This window comes from Loxodonta africana, chromosome 23 (assembly GCF_030014295.1).
Source record: "Loxodonta africana isolate mLoxAfr1 chromosome 23, mLoxAfr1.hap2, whole genome shotgun sequence".
NCBI lineage: Eukaryota > Metazoa > Chordata > Mammalia > Proboscidea > Elephantidae > Loxodonta > Loxodonta africana.
The window spans coordinates 61,269,954-61,290,950 of NC_087364.1; the positions used below are offsets into that span (position 1 = coordinate 61,269,954).

Below are 20,997 nucleotides of genomic sequence, written 5' to 3' on the forward strand. Positions count from 1 at the left end.
TGACCCAAGCCGTGGTGTTTACAATTGCATCCTATGCGTGTGAAAGCTGGATGAGGAATAAGGATGACTGAGGAAGAATTGACACACTTGAATTACGGCATTGGCAAAGAATATTGAATATACCAGGAACTGCCAGAAGCATGAACAAATCTGACTTGGAAGAAATACAGCCAGAGTGCTCCTCAGAGGGGAGATGACAAGACTTCGTCTCACCTACTTTGGACGTGTTATCAGGAGGGACGAGTCCCTGGAGAAGGACATCATGCTTGGTAAAGTAGAGGGTCGGCGAAAAAGAGAAAGACCCTTAATGAGACAGATTGACACAGTGGCTGCAACAATGGGCTCAAACATAGCGATGATCACGAGGATGGTGCATGACTGGGCAGGCAGTGTTTCGTTCTGTTGTACAAAGGGTCTCTACGAGTTGGAACCGACTTGATAGCACCTAACAACAACAATCATTTGAGATGAAAAATATTATTAAGGACACTTCCCTCTTTATCTCTGTGTGCATTCCTATAACAGCTGTTACTTAATACTTTGTAGCCAGTGGGTATAGATGATAAATCTGGGGTAGTATTAAATGGGAAAGGTTCATAAACCCAAAATAGAATTTAAATATTCACCTAAAGTAATGATAGTGGAGGCACTGCACTGAAGAACCCACACACACTGGCCTGTGTCCACTGCAGGGTGAGTAACTGTTAGGTAGTGCGATGCCTCCACTATCAAAAAAATTAATCACTCTGCAGTGGACACAGGCCAGTGTGTGTGGTACTTTCGTTTGGTTGATTTGGGAAAGAGGCCCAAAGCAGGCTGGCATGGAATCCCAAATAGAGTTGGGAGATGGGCATGCAGGTGACAAAGGGTGCAAAAGGGAACACTAATTGAGAAAGACAGACTTCCCCAGCTGGCTACCTTGGGGCCAGGGCTGGCCCTGCTCACCTTTAACTGTTCCAGGTCAAAGAGAAAACCTGCACTGAGGAGCTTCTGTGTGGCATGAGCAAGTCAGGCCAATCACTCATGACAGATGAAGATGTCCTGTGTTTGTTTTTAACAGGCCTGTCTTGGTTATAAAAGTCCATCTCCTTTTCACCAGAGGATTTGTTAATCAGGAAGATTGCAAGCATCAGGAATAAGCTTATTTATTCAGGGTGACAGGAGAATACACAGCTGGGGTATGCAAGTTCTGGGCTCGGTCTCCCTGAGCTGGGTCCTTGCTCTGTGTCCTAATGGTGTTGTAACCACGAGCGACTTGGCCAGACCTCACCCACCCTAGGAGGTGGCTACTATTATCACCTCTATTTTATAGATTAGAGGCTGAGGCATACAGAAGTTATTTGACATGAATTTTATTATCTAATATCTGCCACATGATAAATAATCAAAGGAGCCTGGTGGCACAATGTTTAAAGCGATCGACTGCTAACTGAAAGGTCGGTGGTTCAAAACCACCAGCAGCTCTGAAGGAAAAAGTTGTCGCAGTCTGCTTCCATAGAGATTTACAGCCTTGAAAACCCTATGGGGTTGCCATGAGTCAGAATTGACTTGATGGTGGTGGGTTTTGACTGCTAACATTGTTAGAGATGTTTAGAGGCCAAAACCTGGAAGCTGTAGAAGTCATCTTGTTAAGGGCAATTTGTAATGCCATCCAGAAGACAAGCTCAGTATTACTACTCAGTATTACTCTGGTATGCAATGCTTTTCTCACTGTGGGCTGGATATTTGGTAGAGATGGGCCAAACATTCCTATCTAGAGAGACCAGGAGAAGTCTGCTGTGTGGTAGGGACTCCATTCTCACGTGCTATTTACTCTAGTTTAGTTGCCTTTGTAAGATGCCTAAACGAAGGATGAGATTACCACCCCCAAATTAATTATCTGGTGCCACTCCGAGGGGGCTCCGCCCTGTTGGTCTTGGAGGTCTATTTGTAAGCATGTGTGATCATTTGGGGGATAATACTGGTTCCCAGCTTTGCAGGACAAAGCCTGGCCCCTTTGATCTCTTTTGTTTCCTGGCTAACAGCAGAGCTGTTTTTTTTTTTTTAGAGACTGGGAATTGGGATTTCCTCACCCTGCCTCTGGTATTAATGTATTTCACAGAAGGGAGGAGACCCAGATTCTAATCAAGAAACCGGTTTGCTCTCTTTTACATGAAAACCTGCAAAATAATGTAGGAGTCTTTTATTTTCTCCATAATTTTAGGACACGGAGGACTGGGATTTGTTTGAAATGTTGCATTAAAGAATGTTTTAGTATTATTTAAAGAGAAGAAACCAACTTCTGGCAAGAACTCTAAATGGTGCTTAGGATGTAATCTGTGGGGAACTGAGTTCCTCTTAGCACAGGATCATTACTGTTTTAAAACTATTTCCATCAAAGTGCAATTCATATTAATACCATCAATTTGTACCTTATATAAAACATTTCATTTGCATCCTACCATGGTAGTTTGGTGGCTGAATGGCAAATTTTATAGGGATAAAAAAAAAAAAAAAACAGCTCAAGTACGTGCCTAATAATTTAAGGGGAAAAAATGCAGACTTTTGAAAAGAAATCAAGGCGGGAAGGTGCTCTAAAGTATATAAACAAATCATGCACCAAGCAGGGATGCTTGGGTTCATTTGGTGTCACATTTGCATTCCTGTCCCTTGAGTTTTCCAATTTGTGTCATTTTATTAAAACTCCAATTTACTTACGTTCTGGTATTTTATGGAAAGAGCCTGACATGAACGTTGGTTAATGAGACGTTGCTCTGTAAACAAGCAAAGCTTGCTAAATGTAGTCTCAATGACTGGCAACTATGAGTTTAAAAGCTATAAATGGAATTGAGGATTGCTTTGATAACATTATAACCCATGACAGAAGAGTGGATCGTATGATGGTATCATTATAGTATCATTCAACCAAGTTTATGGCATGTGTGTGTGTGTCTGTGTGTACATGTTTGTACGTACACTAACTTATGGTTCTGTTCTTTTATATTCATTCTGTAATGTCCTGTTTCCTCTCATTGATCAATACACAATTACTTTTCCTCCTAAAACAAGACCCTGCTTCCCTCTAGTATAGGAGATAAGGAATTTCAACTGTAGGCTCAGGTATGCCTGGGCCTGGGCAACTCCAGCCAAATCCGGCTGTATTTAATATTACTCCCGGCTCTTTTTTTTTTTTCATGGCACTAGTTTTTTTTTTTTTTTCCACCAGGGGGTAAGAAGTTTAAACCTAGGACCAGCAGCATCAGCATTGCCTGAAATAGACAGAAATGCAAATTCTCAGGCTCTGCTCCAAACCTCCTGAATCAGAAATTCTACGGGCGGGCCCAGCAATCTGGGCTTTAACAAAACTCCAGGTGGTTTTGATACTCAGATGAGTTTGAGAGCCATTGGTCTTAAGTTGATCTTGCTGCCCTGTATCCTGTCTGTCTCAGTTGACTTCCTGGGCACTCATATCTATGAACTTCAGCTTTTTCCCTCTGGTTTTCTCATGACTTGGTCTCTGGCCTCTATGGCTGGCTTTCTGCCCTAGTTTTCAGATTTACACTCTAGTTCTCACCTGAGATTTCAAGCTTGCACAATAGACTGGGGCCCTGTCATCACTTTTCCCTAAATATACCACCAAAACCCAACCAAACCCATTGCTATTGAGTTGATTCCGACTCATAGTGACTGTATAGGACACAGTAGAAACGCTCCATAGGGTTTTCAAGGAGCGGCTGGTAAATTCAAACTGCCGACCTTTTGGTTAGCAGCCGTAGCACTTAACCACTGGGCCAGCAGGGCTCCAAATATACCACAGTTCTACCTTTAATACTGTCCCCTCTTGGCTGGTTGTTCAGTCTGGCATTTAATACTGTCCCCTCTTGGCTGGTTGTTCAGTCTGGCATTCAGCCAGCAGAGCCACTTGGATCCAGTTTCTACTAGGGCATCTCCATGACCAGGCAACCCCATGCTGTGCCCACCCAGCAGGCCCTATTAACACTGGCCAGGAGGAGGCTGATCTCCAGGCACCTTGCTCCTGGACACTATGGTTGGCATCACTATCCTTCCTTATGAGGCTCTGTCCTATAACCTGGATTATTGTCCTACCCTGTCTAAAGCTGCACTCTCATACTCTCCTCTCCCTGCTGATCCAGACATCAAGAGACTGCATAAGCTATGACAACTATTTGAAGCCAATGGATGTCTTTAGAAAACACAGAAGAGTTGGGTAAACACGGTAGGATAAAACATGTTACTGATTTGGGGGGAACCTCTTCAAAGGAAATAATGACAACAATGGAAAACAAGTTATACTTGAATTACTTTAAACTGTTGACATCACTACTTTCAAGTTCTTGAATATTTTAATTTACGTGATAGGCTATTCTGTATTTTATCTTGTGAGAATCATTGTCCTCTAGCCGTGCTTTAGAAAGCACCAGTGAAGGCCGAATTTTTCCATGCATGGATCTACCTACTGAATTTCGTTTTCCAGAAGCCTGAACACACCACTATCTTACTAAGAGTTCGCAGGGGATCCAGCACTATGGAGTCTAATGTAATGTGTGTACTCATCCATAGGAGCCTACAGGTAAGCACCACTGTGAAAGAAATTGCAGGTCACGTTTATATGCCCAGAAAATAATTCAGCAAGCATTTCAAAACACACTTCATTTACCTTTGGTCCAAGCTCTTTTATGTGTTTAGCAATATTCACAGTACTTCGAGAGCTCCATTTTTCCTTGAATTTGATTTAATACATGGCCACGTCTAAGCACAAGCTTTCTTATATTAAACTTGTGAGACCTGCTTCTGCTTCCTTCTTGTCCAAAGGATAGGAAATCATCAGCAAGTGCTTCACAAACGCAGTTTGCATTTGTGGCTGTATTCATTTCTCCCTTCACACAGCAATTACTCATTCAATGCCTCCTATGTGCCAGGTACTATACTAGGTGCTGGAATAACAGAGTGTTGTTTGTCTTTAAGAATCTTCTTGGAAGACCTTTGCCAGTCAGATGGATTTTTTTTCTGTCAGATGTCATGGGTATAAATCCTCCTTACAGAGAATGGGCAAGCATCAGGGAGGGACTATGTGATCATCAAGACGTTATGTGCTTGGGAAACAAAACACTATTTACTTAAAGCGTTGATGCGTTTTGGGATATGAAAATGAGGATCCTGGTCAAAGACACACTCAAATAAAGACGAAGACATTTTTAAATAAGTTTACCGATTTCCACCATTGGTACAAGGTATCCCTTCTTGTCAAATTGCTACTTGCCTATTTTAGGTTTATAACAATGATTTTTGAGGCACTGTTTATCAGAGGCTCCTTGATTGACGTCTTGAGCCTCTTTCCTGTGAGAAAATGTCTAATTTGTGTCTACAGCATCCCTCTGGCCGAATATATGGCTGATCATTCACTAATCAAATATTTTTAAGGTTTTTCTGTGTCCCTAGTTCTATTCTAAGTGCTGTGGAGAGTTGATAACAAAGCAAAATAAAACACAAACACACACAGACCTACACAAAGTCAAGATCAAAGCAAAATATGAGTCCTAGCTCACCACACGAATTTACAAACCACTGAATGCTCTAGAGAAGAAGCTCCTCGCTGGGTAATAGACTCTCTCCTGACTAAACTCTGCCTTTCCTTTCTCCTTGGCATTGTAGCTTTCTCTGTATAAATCCTACTGGATTGTGTATATCATTAGGACAAGGCTTGTCCTAATGATATACACAATCCAGTAGGATTTATACAGAGAAAGCTACAATGCCATTGTTGTCATTGTTGTCAACTGCACAGGATATTACATGGCACTCAATAAACGTCGAAGGGAAGAATTAATAGATAAGCAAATTCATTTATACTGACGTACTGTAAACAGACATCACCCTGGGGTTGCTAGGACCCTTGGAAAAATCCACGCGGTTGGCGATATGTAATCACTGTTGTGCCTTCTGAGTGACGGTCAAGTTCACCCTGGGGGAAGTTAGTGTACAAACCTGCCGTTGTACACTTGTTCGAGTCAGCAATATCAGAAATCAAACAGCACAAGTGTTCCTGGTAATGATTTCCTTCCTTAGATAATGCCACTGACCTGATCTGAAGCCAAGTCAGCATGGGTGTCGTTCCTCCTCCAAATACCCAGACGGTGAAGAAAACGATGAGCAGCGTGGTAGTCAAGACCATTTGTTTGGGCTGAGAGTCAGTGTCCCGAATAGCCAAGGCAAAGGCTATCGCTCCTCGCAAACCTTGCCGAGAAAACCATAAGAGAAAATCAACGTCTTGCACGTCTACATTTCTCCTCATCTAATTGGATTTATCCTTACAATTTGCTAACACAATTACTTTTTTTCATTAAATTTTTAATTTTGAGATACTTGTAGATCGACACACAATTGTAAGAAATGATACAGAGCGATCCTATGTAGCCATTCCCCAGTTTCCCCCAATGATAACATCTTGCTAAGCTACAGTGCAATATCACAACCAAGATATTGGCATTGACACAGTCAAGATACAGAACATTTCCTTCATGACAAGGATTCCTCATTTCCCTTTAATAGCCATACCCACTTCCCTCCTGTCCCCACCGGCTGTCAAGCAATAATCTGTTCTTCATTTCTATAATTTTGTCATTTCAAGAATGTTATATAAATGGAATCATACAGTATATAACCTTTTGGAATTGGCTTTTTTCACTCAACATAGTTCTCTGACAATTCATTCAGGTTGTTGCATGTATCAACAATTTGTTCCTTTTTATTGCTGAGTAGTATTCCATGACATGGATGTGCCACATCTGAGTTGTTCCTGTTTTTGACTATTATGAACAGAGCTGCTGTAAACAACACTTGCATGTAGGTTTTTGTGTGAACGTAAGTTTTCATTTCTCTGAGATAAATGTCTAGGAGTGCAATTTCTGTGTTGTAGGTACTTGCATGTTTAATTTTTAAAGACACTGCCAAACTCTTTTCCAGGAAGACTGTACCATTTTACATTCCCACCAGAAATGTATGAATGATCCAGTTTCTCTGCATTCTCTCCAGTGTTCGGTGTTGTCATTATTATTATTTTTTTATTTTTAGCCATTCTGATAGGTGGATGGTTTTAATGTGTACTTCTCTAACAGTTAATGTTGTGGAATATCTTTTTACCTGCTTATTTGCAATCTGTATACCCTCTTCAGTGAAATGGCTGTTCGTGGTGTTTTTCTCATTTTTTAATTGGATTATTGGATTTTTGGTTGTTGAGTTTTGAAAATCCTTTATATATTCTAGATATTACCCTTTGTCAGATATGCATAATGTAAATATATTATCCCACCCTGTAGCTTGTCATCTTCTTAAGAGGGTCTTTTGCAGAGCAAGTTTTTAATCTTGTTGAAGTCCAATTAGTCAATTTTTCCTTTTATGGGTTATACTTTTGGAGTGTAAACATGGCGTGGCATCAGAGGTCCTCTAGCTTCATGCGGAGAAGAGATGAGAATCAAGATCAGCAGCATCACCCCAAGGCTGATGACTCTTGTGAAGTCAAGTCAAATATACCTCCACCCTCCAACCTTTTTACCGATTCTGACACCAGCCATCCCTCCCATGGCACTCTCTACTTCTCTGCTGTGTTCAATAATTTGTTGCAATGGCCACACAGAACTCACAGACCATACTCATGATTATGGGGTTTATTAGGGAAGTAACAGGTACAACTCAGGATCAAGATTAACTTGGAAGTAGTGTGAAGGACTCAGGATACAGTTCTTTGATCAGGATAGCTTCTTCTTGGTTGCACCCACAGGCAGGCCTCTCTCTAGGTCCTCAGCCCTTGGTATGGCCTCTGTCCTGCTTGGGCAAGTGTTACAAAGCTCTTTAGCTCTGCCAATAAGTTCCCAGAGACACCCCACTCTGCCAGCAAGCCTGAAGGCACTCAGCTCTCTCACTCCATGGGTTGACAAGCCTAGCCTGCCAATCCCATGCCACTGCAGTCTCACTCTGTCTTCAGGGTTACAGCTCTCTCTGTCTTTTGGGTCTAGGAGGTTCTCAGCACAGGGACCCTGGGTCCAAAGGATGTGCTCTGTTCCTGGCTCTTCTTCTTGATGGTAGTGAGGTTCCCCTCTCCAACCTCTGGAATTGGCTCCTTTTAAGCCTAGTGGAATGGCAAAACTAACCAACCCCCTACTAGGGTTCCATGTGCCTTATTTGCATGGTCTCACCCCTGAAAGTGTTCGAAGTACCTTACTTGCGTTAGCAAAACTGTCCAATCCCCCTGATGGATCACAAGCACCTTATTTGGATAGTTCCACCCAATCGTTTTGTAGGAGTTATACGACCATGGCTAGAAGGGCCATGTAATAGTAATTCACTGCACCGCATGCAGTTAAATCTAAGAACACTTTAGTCCTAAATCCTGAAGACTTTCTCTTATGTTTTTTAAAAAGTTTTCATAGTTTTCTATTTTACGTATAAGTCATGATCATATTGAGTTAATTTTTCCATGAGGTATGAGGCTTAGGTTGAGGTTCATTTTTTTATTTTTTGGTCTGTGATGTCCAATTGCTCTACTGAATTGCTTTTGAACCTTTATCAAAAGTCCCTTGGGCATAGTTGAGTGGGTCTATTTCCGGGTTCTCTGTTTAGTTCCATTGACATCCGTGTCTATCCCTCCACTAATACCACATTGTCTTGATTGCTGTAGCTACATGTTGTTGTGGCTAGCTGCATCTAGTCGGCCCCTGGCTCAGAGCGACTCCATGCACAACGGGACAAAATGCTGTCTGGTCCTACACCTTAACAATGAGTAGAGCAATTCCTTCTACTTTATTTTTCACTTTAAAATTGTTCTACCTACTCTAGTTTCTTTGCCTTCCCATAAAATTTTACAATAATCTTGTTTATGTCTACAAAAAAATCTCTTTGGGAACAATTACTTTTTAAAATTCAAACATGTTACACAACAAGGAAAACCAAGCCTACTGACCATCAAAAATTAATAAATAATTAAATAACATTTAAAAATTACTCCAGAATGAGGACATACTCTTTTTGAAAGTCTGTAAATTAACCTATGAAAATCTGCTTTTGTGTTTTATTTTTTCTTCTTTAATAACAATATGCTAAGTGAATTTTTATGAATCCATATTAAATATATTTGCAAGATGATATATTTAAAAAGTTAAGTGTTAAAACTTAAAATTAAAGTGAGATGACATTAATAAAAGTAGAAGGCTTGACTTTGAAAAAGGGTAAGTAAAAGCACAGGTAGTAAAGTAAAAGGATTAAAATGAAAGGGCTCTCTCAGGCAACCCCAGCCTCACAAAGCATTTATGGTCCCTGTTGCATCATGTAACAGAGCAAAGAAACATTTATAATAACAGCAAGGGTAAATCAAAGAGGTAATGATTTGGTTATTTTTAGGTATGTTTAAATCAGGTGCATAAAATTTCTATGACGTACTTTTTATATTTACTGTAGTATCTAGGGAGTCCTGGTGGTTCAGTGGTTAAGATCTTAGCAGCTAGCCAAAATGTCAGCTGTTCAAATCCACCAGCCACTCCTTGGAAACCCTATGGGATGGTTCTATTCTGTCTTATAGGGTTGCTATGAGTCGGAATCGGCTTGACGGCAACGGGTTTTTGGTTTTGGTAGCAACTAAAAAATTTCAAAATCTTGATTCATATATTAAAGGCATTTTAAAAATTGGATACAGGGTAGGATGAGAAAAACTATAACCATCTTGGTTTCTATCCCTAGGTTCCCAACTTAGAAGGCAATGCTCCTTTCTTATCATCTCGGTGAGAATATGTAAGAGACAAGTGGCATAACAGGAGATTCAGAGGATCAGACTACAGAGACTTAATACATTTTGCCTGAAACAAGGAAGCCTCAGAAAGGGAGAAGAACATGAACTCTGATTATAAAATACCTTCAAGGAACAAAATGTAATGGAGGAAGGAAATTATTCTATATCTCCATGTAGACAAGGAAATGGCCCGAAGATACGGAAGATAACATTTGAAGTAGATATTAATAAAAATGTTCGTCCCAAAAAACCCAGTGCCATCGAGTTGATTCCGACTCATAGCGACCTTACACATCAGAAATTCTTACACATTAGAAATTCTGAACACTTGAGATGGCTGTACTCAGGAAGAAAAGTCCCCCCACCAGAGGTGCCACTGCATTCAGACCCCGCTTGGGACAAGACGGTGGGGACATTAACAACGCTTCATCCTGGGGAATATTTTAATAATGTTCTCTCCAGGAAATATGAGTAGGGAATAAGAATTCGAGGAAGCGGTCTTGCAACAGACTTCAGCACCTGAGCAGAGAATTTACAGGTCAAGGTAAAGCTCCTAGCAGTGTTCAATCAATGTATAAGATCAGAGATAGGTAATCATTTAATTTTTCTTTCCTCAAGCTCATATTTCTAGGATGTTCATAAAGTAGCAACACCCCAAATTAGATGGTGAGTATTACAAGTACTAGGTAATGGGACTTTAAGTATTTGTTTTTATTATTATGAATATTTGTCTTCTTTACTTCACGTATTTATGAGAAACAAAGGAATAAAAACGGGAATAAAAATAAAAGCTGGTTACATCAAACCAAAACCAAAAACCAAACCCAGTGCCATTGAGTCGATTCCGACTCACAGCGACCCTATAGGACAGAGTAGAACTGCCCCATAGAGTTTCCAAGGCGTGCCTGGCAGATTCGAACTGCCGACCCGTTGGTTAGCAGCTGTAGCACTTAACCACTACACCACCAGGGTTTCCGGTTACATCATGCTTATTGTAAACACTTTCATGTTAGGTATTAAGGGCAAGGAAGTATATAATCATTTTTCTTCCAACTATGTTTAATAATGTATTGCTATTATGTTAAACTACTATAACTATGCTCTTAAATCTAAATTATCTATACATGAGCAGTTCTTGCTTTAAAAATACACTCGAAAGATATCTGTTATTCTGACTTCCAAAAATACATATATTCTATGTATACATAATTCTTTATATTTACAGGAGATGTAATGTAGGGATCCCTACAAAAGTGGAACAGTGCAATGTCTGCTCTGTACTTGTGGCAGGTTGGGAAACATTGCTCATTAGGGCCAAACTCCAAGATGTCGACAAGAGAATGCCTTCTCGAAATGAGCAGACCACCTAAAAGAACACAAACATAGATTGTTTTTGGAAAGGGACCATCTGTCTGTAGCCCTGGTCACATGCAACACATATGACATCTGTCATCCATGAGATGGATGGCAACCTGGGAAGCATGGGGCTGAGGAGGGTAGTTGCTAAGTGGACAAAGTGAAGTTAACTTAGCACTCCAGAGAAAAGGAACTATTTCCTATATCCCACTCATTCTTTATGACCCAAAGTTACTTATAGCACACTTGGAGCCCAGACAAATGCCAAATCAATGGCCATTCCTTGCTTCATTCAATACATACATATTGTCTCCTATGTGGAGGCTTTGTTCACTCCGATACTATCTTCTTAACACTATGGATTTGGGAATAGAGGACTTTAAGGTTGAAATAAATTACTTTGATCACCAGCAAATTACTAGGAATGAAAAACTAATGTTGACTTCGGATATTCTTTTTAGCAAAATACTATTTCCAAAGAACACATACTAATCACTTAGAAACTCAGGAAATCCAGAACTCAAAGCTTATTTATTTATTTATTTATTATGGGTTCTTTGACTCTTTGGATATTCCTACCCTTTTCTCTTTGTTCTGGCCAACTAATGAAAATAATTATATAATTTTGGGAGGTGAGAAATTACTCCATTTCATTTTAGATGGGTTTACTTTGCAGAAATTTTAACCTATCTCATATATGCTGATGGAAAGTTAGCATCATCTTGGGAAATAAAAGAAATACCTGCAATTAAACGTGGTTTCATTTAAAATTGTCCTCAAAGGAATTCTTATGTTAATTATGTTGATGTTATGTTCATAACAATAGAAGACTACTGAACCAAGGAAAGCTTTCTAGCAAGAATCTCTGCTGCAGAAAATATGCAGTTTCCTGTTTATCTTTAAAGGGCAGAAGTGAAGCTTTTAACCAGTTATAATTTCCCAAATATGTTCTGAATGGTTGAAGATCAGTTACAACTACATTTAAGTCACAAGAATGTAAGCACCCCTTTTGTTGTTGTTGTTGTTATTGTTAGCTGCCATTGAGTCGGCACCAATTCATGGTGACCTCATGTGATACAGAGTAGAGCTGCTCCATAGGGTTTTCTTGGCTGCTTAAGTACTCGAGTACTAGCCAATAGGTGGGCACTTTGAACCTACCCAGAGGCGCTTTGGAAGACAGGCCTGGCAATCTGCTTCTGAAATGTCACAGCCTTGAAAACACTACAAAGCAGTTCTACTCTGCACACATGGGGTCACTATGAGTTGGGATTGATTTGATGGCAACTAACAATAACAATCTTATGAAAGTAGATTGCTGGGCCTTTATTTCAAGGAGTTGCGGGGTGGGTCCGAATGGCCAACCTTTAAGTTAGCAGCCAATTGAAAACTACTTGCAGCATCCAGGCTCTTAGATTGCCACCAAGCTGATTCTGGCTTATAGCAACCTTATGAGACAGGGAAGAACTGCCCCATAGAGTTTCCAAGGAATGCCTGATGGATTCAAACTGCTGACCTTTTGGTTAGCAGCTGTAGCTCTTAACCACTATGCCACCAGGGTTTCCAAATACCCTTTTAGAGAATCTTTATTCAAAGTGCAAAGCAATAGACAAAAACTGTAAACTTTTATTGAGCATTCTCTATGTGCTAAGCATTACCTAAGACTCAGTGGAGGATTGGAATGATGAGGAAGTTTGAGCTTCTTGATTCTAGGGTTCATGATCCTACAAAAATGACTGTCCAACTAAACCAAAAGCAAAGAAGTTTTCTGAATACAACCGAACGCTTTGAAGGCGTGGGGGTCTGGGAACCATGGTTTCAGGGACCATCTAGGTTAACTGGCACAACAAAATGTATTAAGAAGACATTCTGCATCCCACTTTGGTGAGTGGCATCTGGGGTCTCAAATGCTAGCAAGCAGCCATCTAAGATTAATCAGTTGATTTCAACCCACCTGGTGCAAAGGAGAATGAAGAACACCAAAGACACAAGAGAATTAGGAGCCCAAGAGACAGAAAGAGCCACATAAACCAGAGACTACATCAGCCTAAGACCAGAAGAAGTAGATGGTGCCCAGCTACCACCAATGAAGGCCCTGACAGGGAACACAACAGAGAATCCCTGATGGAGCAGGAGAACAGTAGGATGCAGACTTTGAATTTTTGCAAATAGGCCAGACTTAATGGTCTGACTGAAACTAGAAGGACCCCAGAGGTCAAGGTCCCCAGGCCTTCTGTTAGCCCAAGACTGGAACCATTCTCAAAACCAACTCTTCAGACAGGGATTGGACTGGACTATGAGACAGAAAATGATACTGGTGAGGAGTGAGCTTCTTGGCTCAAGTAGACACATGAGACTATTTGGGCGGCTCCTGTCTGGAGAGGAGATGAGAAGGCAGAGGGGGACAGGAGCTGGCTGAATGGATGTGGGGAATACAGGGTAGATAGGAGGAATATGGTGTCTTATTAGGGAGAGAGCAACTAGGAGTACCTAGCAAGGTGTATATAAATTTTTGTGTGAAAGACTGACTTGATTTGTAAACTTTCATGTAAAGCATAATTAAAAAAAAAAAGACCACCCAAAAGGTAGACTATGATAAAGTATATTAGAGGTACAAAGAGTATGCTTTGTGAGTATCAGTTGATGAGGAGAAAGATAAGATTGCTGAACCTCATGAGTACCCAAATCATAACCATTGTCAACAACGGGCAGTGTTTAAGGCACTGAAATCAATGGTAGGGTCAAAGAGGACTTTGCATACATAGATTTCTCTGCCTGGATTGTTTTCTCCCACCCAAATTCTTCTAGTTATTTCTTCCATAACCCATACCGAAATGTCACCTAATTCTAACGAGTCTTCAGGGCTCAACTGAGACTCTGCTTTCTCCATGAAGCCTACTCTGACGCCAGAGCCTGGATTGGGCTGCCTGTATCTTCCTAGTACAGTCCAGACTTGTTTTATATGATCACTTACTACATTACATCATAACTGGCTGGCTCCTTGTTAAGTTACAACTCCTAGAACAATGCGAAACACATAGTAGGTGCTCGATAAATATTTGTTGAACAAATCAATAAGTGAAAGAATTTTCTATCTAATTCATGATTCCAGGTCTCCTGTGGAGAAGCGATTGATACCTCATAGTTTAATGTGATGGTTGACTGTTTCTGTAGGTTCAACTTCTGCAGTTTATTATTTAGTCAGACCCTTGTAGCCTTATATTGAGAGTAGAGAGACTCCAGATCTGTTCTCAGGCTTGCTCTACAGGTTGCATTATCATAAGCAGGTTGCCTCATCTGGATTCCTGTTGCCTCATCTTTAAATGAAAGTTTTAAGACTAGCCTTGTGGTCTTTAGCTAGAAGTACACAGCAGAATTGTCTGTGGAACTGCTGTCTTCCCATAAACAATTGTTATCCTTGCCTTGGTGCCTTGATCACACTGTTAACCCTCTGCTTCACTTCTTGTGGAATTCTGTCTTTGCTTTGGGCTCCTCCAAATGTCACCATCTGAACCACCTTTCTGCAGCTATTCCCTCCCCGTGAAGCTTTCCTGGAATATTTCAGTCCACATTGTTCTCTCTTTCTTAGGAATCATGTAAAACATACAGCTTGTACAACTCTTACTATTAAACCATAGACAGAGGTGATGCAGTGCTTTAATGCAGTTTGTCCTTTCCCTCCAATTCTTAATCTTTTAAAAAGTTTGGAATTACATCTCCCTTATACAGCTCTTAGAAACCCTGGTGGCGTAGTGGTTAAGAGCTACGTCTGCTAACCAAAAGGTCAAAAGTTTGAATCCACCAGGCGTTCCTTGGAAACCCTATGGGGCAGTTCTACTCTGTCCTATAGGGTTGCTATAAGTCGGGATCGACTTGACCACAGTGGGTTTGGTTTGGTTTTTTATACAATTCTTATATCTCCCATAGTACCTGCACCCAGAACATGAAGCTCAGTGAGTGCTTTTAAATTGAATTATTGTAATCGCTCCAGGTTTATTAGATACGAAAAAGTGATGTTCATTCATTCATTCAGACTCCAGGGGATAGTAGCAAACCAGATAGTAGATGCCTTAAAGAAGCTTCCAGATTAGTTAGAGATGACAATAGAGACATAAACCCATACATATATACCACATAAGATGCTGTGAAGAAAACTAAAGCAGGTTACAGGATAGAGAACCATGGGGTCTATGTGTGTGTGTGTGTGTGTGTGTGTGTGTGCATGGTTAGGTTTCAGGTGGTTAGGAAAGCCTTCCTGGTTAGGTGGCATTTTAGCAGATACCTGAACTGGGCAAGAGAGAAGTGATGTAGGTCTCTGGGAGAGGAGCATTCTAGGTTGAGGGAAGAGTAGGTGCAAAGGCCCTGAGGCAAGAGTGTGCTGGGCATGTTGAAGGAGCAGCAAGGTGGCCCACATGGCTGGAGTGGAATGAATGAGGAGGGAAGAAGATAAATGCCAGAGAGGTAACAAAGCCAGATCAGGATGGCCTTTTATTTTATTTTGAATTTTATTCTAAGATGGAAAGGTTTAAGAGGATGTTAGGGAGAGTAGTGATACTATCTGTTCCATGCTTCAATGAGCACTCTGGTTCCAACATGGAGAAGAGATTTCTAGGCCAGAGGTGGGAGGCCAGTGAGGAGGCTGCTATGTGAGCTGACACAAGAAGCGAAAGTGAGCCAGAGCAGACTGGAAGTACTGAAGGTGGTGGCAATGGTCACTGCTTGATGTATGTCAAAGGTGGATAATATTTGCTGATAGGTTGAATGAGCGGTATGAGAAGGAGAGAGGACTCCAGGGATTTATGGCCTGAGCAAGAATCGAGGGAAGTCTTGGGAGGAGATGTTTGGGTATGTGGAGGGGATCAAAAGTTATGTCTGGACCACATGAACTCTGAGATGCCTATTAGTCACCCAAGTGGAGATGGCCAGTGGGTGGTTGGATATAAGAATTTGACGTTCAGAGAAGGAGTTTGGGCCTTTTTACTGTTGAGATTGGGAAGATGAAAGAATAGTTTGGAGACTGAATAGTGTAGGAAAATAAAATTTAGTTAGTTCTTGCCTCAAGGCCATTGCACTTTCTGTTCCGCCCATGTCCAGCTACCCTCCCAGGCTGTCTGCTGGCTTCCCCTCATGATCTCAGTCCCCAGAAAGGCTGCCTTGACCATCCAATTTCAGGGTCTCCCCCTTCACCCAGGTGTTCTCTGTCTTTCATTGTGCTTATCAACAGCTGAGATCATCATGTATTATGGATTGAATTGCGTCCCCCGAAAAAAAATGTGTTGGAATCCTAACCCCTATACTTGTGGTTGTTACCCTATTTGAGAACAGGATTTTCTTTGTTACGTTAATGAGGTCATATAAGTGTCAGGTATGTATTAAACCTAATCACTTCTGAGCTTATAAAAAGGGCAGATTAGACACAGAAGCCAGCATGAAATGGGGAGAGAGGAGACAGGTGCCACGTGAAACTCAGCAAGGAGCCAAGGAACACCACAGTTAAACAAACAAGGATCTTCCCCCAGAGCCAGCACAGAGAGAGAGAGCTTTTCCCTATAGCTGGTGTGCTGAATTCTGACTTCTAGACTCTTGAACTGTGAGAAAAGACATTTCTGTTCTTTAAAGCCACCCACCGGTGGTATTTCTGTTACAGCAATTGCTGGGCAACTAAGACATCATGTTTATTTTTTAATCTTTGAGATCTGTTTCCCTCTACTAGGAAGTGAGCTCCATGAGAGCAGGCTCCTCCCAGTCGTGTTCCCAGCAATGACCCCAGCGCCGCCACAATGCCTCTCAGGTAGTGTGTGCCCCTTAAGCACTGGATGAATGAATAAATGAATGGTTAAGGGAATGGTCCTCTTTGGGGCTTGAAAGCACAAGGAGAACCCAAAAGGAAGTGAGCAGGAGGTGAACAGGGATGCAGACCCGGCCCTGAGACATTCCACTATCCTTTCCTAGAAGAAACGTCCTATAGATGATCTATCTCTTTCTTTCCATTTGAAATATAATCCATTGTATTCCTCCCCCCCGCTTTTTTTTTTCCCTCTCTTTCACTTCAAGTACTGTTTGGAGGTAGAGTTCAAAGATTTAATACATTTTTATCATTACTTTGGTTAATCAAACCCTGGTTTGGGTCTGCAGTGGAATTATGTATTGCTTTTACTTTCACGCAAGTCCCATGACCTTGGCAAGGGTAACTACTTTCAGCGAAAATGTCAGTCTGGTTTCCAAACACATTTTCCGGGAGAGTGCAACCTTGCTACACAGTTCCATTTTCAGTTCAACATCATTTTATCACGTGGAAGTGAAGCCAACAGATTGTTTCAGTGGAAAAACCTTTTGTATTCAAAAATAAATTGAGTTTTCTGGAAACTAAGACTGCGTTAGGCAAGTACAACTTTCTTTCCTTCGTCTCTCCTCCTGAGCTTGGATCACTTTAACTGGAAGGCCACCGAGAAGGAATGCAACATACCTTCAGTATATTTTTGCATCAAATGAGGTTTGTGTTTAGAAGCCCTGGGCAGCCATGAAGGGTAATTGTAAATAGGATTAGCTCTGTCACAGCTCTGAAGTCAACATGCATACATGCCTCTGGCTTTGGAAGTTTATTTTTATGTTGGTAAGGTGGATGTGGTAGTAAACTGTGGGATAATCTTTATCAGTAGCTTAAATCCTCAACAGAGGGATTCAAGAGGAAGGCTAACAGAGATCAGGAGAATGTCAACATTCTGTGAGAGCAGAATGGGCAAGTCACGGGCAGATGGTATTCGAACGTCAACTTCTAAGTTTTGTATTGAGACCAGTTGTTCTCAACTGGGGAGACTCTCCTCCCCCAGTCTTCCCCCTCCCTTTGGGACACTTAGCAATGTCTTGAGACATTTTTGGTTGTCACAGTAGGAGAAGTGCTCTGTCATCTAGAGAGTAGAGGCCAGGGATGCTAATAAGCATCCTATAATGCACAAAACGGAGCCCTGGTGGTGCAATGGTTAAGAGCTTGGCTGCTAAACAAAAGGTCAGCAGTTTGAATCCACCAGCTGCTCCTTAGAAACCCAATGGGGCAGTTCTGCTCTGTCCTATAGGGTTGCTTTGAGTTGGAATTGACTTGGTGGCAGTGGGTGTGGTTTGATTTTTGAATGCACAGAATAGCCCCCTTGCCCCCCTCCCCCAACAAAGAATTATCTGGCTTAAAATGTCAATAGTTGCTGTGGCTGACAGAGCCTGGTTTAGACCCTGGAATGCTTCTTTCCATAGGAACGATGTTACCAATGGTGTCAGTGTTCCTGCTGCAGAGGGCTGTTTTGGCAAAGATGGTTATTTGTCCACTAAAATCCATTCTCAGCATCCATGGTAGGGTCCTACCACTGCAGCAACCACATTTTCTAGCATCCCTTGCAGCTAGGTGTGGGCACATGCCCACAGTGAGATGAGAACCTAAGTGTGGTTTGTCACTTTTGGGCCAAGGCTTTTAAGAAGCACTATCCCTACTCTCTGGCCAGCCCCAGGGTCTCTTTTTCCCTCTGCCAGCTGGATGTAAGACATGATGAGTCCGTATAGTTGTGGTTCTCAAACCTGAGATACATCGGAATCACCTGAGGATTTGTTCAAATCCAGGTTGTTGGGCTGTACTCTCAGACAGTCTAAATCAGGGATAGGACCGGAAAATTTGTGTTTCCAACAAGGCCCCCCATGGAGCTGGTACTGCTGTTCCAGAGACCATATTTCTAGGATCCATGTCTTGGGGTATTAGGATGGCACAGGTGGATGGAGCCTGGTTATATGTGAATCACCATCTGGAGGAGAGGCTACTCCCCTGCCTTCCATGTTAATATCACACCTCGACTGTGACATAAGCTAGAAGGAAATTACTTCTGTGATTAAGCCATTGAATTTTGGGTGTTCTATGTGGTTCTTTGGAAACTCTGGTGGCGTAGTGGTTAAGAGCTATGGCTGCTAACCAAAATGCTGGCAGTTCGAATCCAACAGGCACTCCTTGGAAACTCTATGGGGCAGTTCTACTCTGTCTTATAGGGTTGCTATGAGTTGGAATCAACTCAATGGCAACGGGTAATGTGATGTGTTTTTTTTTTTTTTTGTCAGTCCCTGGGTGGTGCAAATGATTAGACACTCAACTACTGGCCAAAAGGTGAGTGGTTCGAACCCACCCAGAGTCACCTTGGAAGACAGGCCTGGCAACCTGCATCTGAAAGGTCACAGCCTTGAAAACCGTGTGGCGTACAGTTCTACTCTGACGCACATAGGGTCACTATGAATTAAAATCAACTCAACAGCAACTAAAAACTTTTTTTTTTTTTTTAATGTGCTACAGAAGCTTAGCTTATCCTAAGGCTCCCTATACCTACCTATCCAACATCTACCTACCCTACACCTCTCTACAGAATCACAGAATTTTTATTTTTTTGACAGATGAGGAAATAGGTGCTGGGAGAGATAGAGTGACTCGTCCAAGATTGCACAGTAAATGGCACAGCTAATTATTAAACCTAGGTTTCATTATCCCTGTTGAATGTTCGCAAACCCTGGTGGCATAGTGGTTAAGTGCTACAGCTGCTAACCAAAAAAGGTTGGCAGTTAGAATTCACCAGGCGCTCCTTGGACACTCTACGGGGCAGTTCTACTCTGTTCTATAGGATTGCTACGAGTCAGAATCGACTCGATGGCAAGGGTTTTTTTTTTTTTAATACCCAACCCGTAACAAAACTCATACTTCCTGGTTATAGTAGAAGTTTGAGTTTTTAAGGAAAGATGAGAAGAACATGTTCTTTCCTTTTCTTAAAAAAATTTAGGCAAAGATCAATTCCAGACAATATTTTAAAACAGGCATTCTGCCTTTTGCCTCCCTCCCCATCTCTTCTATCACCCTGCCTTTCTGTCCCTTTCTCCGGCATCACGGACTCCTGGGCCCTTACTTTGCTCTAAACTCCCTCCTCTCAAAATGGGTTTCTCCATCCCCCCACCCTAGTCTAAACTGATGAAAGTCCATTTCCTCAGGCAGCCAAAATGAGGTTTGTGCCAGGAAGAAAACTACCGGAAGAGATTTGTTGAAGAATGTTAGCATACGACCTTGCCTGAGGGGTGTGTATTTTAAAATGATTGTTAATACAAGTACTTTCACCTCTACTTGAGGAGTTTTGGAAACCCTGGTGGTGTAAGGATTAAGAGCTACGGCTGCTAACCAAAAGGTCGGAAGTTCAGATCTACCTTGGAAACCCTATGGGGCAGTTCTACTCTGTCCTATAGGTTTGCTATGAGTCGGAATCGACTCGACAGCAATGGGTTTTTTGGGTGTGGAGTTTTACATCAGCTCCAAGAAAGTGCAGTGAAATTTCGGGGGCACTGTTGGAAACCCTGCTGGCCTAGTGGTTAAGAGCTACGGCTGCTAATCAAAAGGTGGGCAGTTCAAATCCATAGGCGCTCCTTGGAAACCCTATGGGGCAGTTCTACTCTGTCCTATGGGGTTGCTATGAGTTGATTCCAACTCAACAGCTACGAGTCTGGTTTTGAATGGGTAGGAAGATGAGTGGTGAGTGTGACCAGGGTTCCTGCAGAGGGAGGGAAAGGCTGCAATTCATAGGTAGGACACCTTCCCTGGTGTCCACTCTACCCTAGTTGTTGAACCACGTTTCCTCCCAAAATTGTGCTTTTGGGAAAGGCTTCCTAACAGAGTCAGTGAGTCTCGAGGTAGAGCTGCTCACACAGGACTCAAACCTCCCAAGTGAAAATTTCTGAATAACTTAATGATCCTATGGAAAAAAAAAAACAAACTATTTTTTTGTTAGAATATTCACAGCAGAACATACCCCAATTTAACCATTTCTACACATACAATTCAGGGACATTGATTACATTCTTCC

At 41.7% G+C, this 20,997-nt stretch overlaps 1 protein-coding gene across 4 annotated transcripts in view; it reads right to left on the reverse strand.

Moving 5' to 3' along the window:
* Positions 1-20,997, reverse strand: part of SLC9A9 (solute carrier family 9 member A9) — a 663,200-nt gene that overhangs the window by 202,908 nt on the left and 439,295 nt on the right. For all 4 annotated transcript variants that reach the window (XR_010319148.1, XM_064275567.1, XM_064275566.1 and 1 more), the window contains one exon: positions 6,081-6,234. Coding sequence is in view for 3 of the 4 variants with exons in the window: in XM_064275567.1 (XP_064131637.1) it covers positions 6,081-6,234 (154 nt within the window). In the remaining variant the exon portion in view is untranslated. The remainder of the gene's footprint in view (positions 1-6,080; positions 6,235-20,997) is intronic.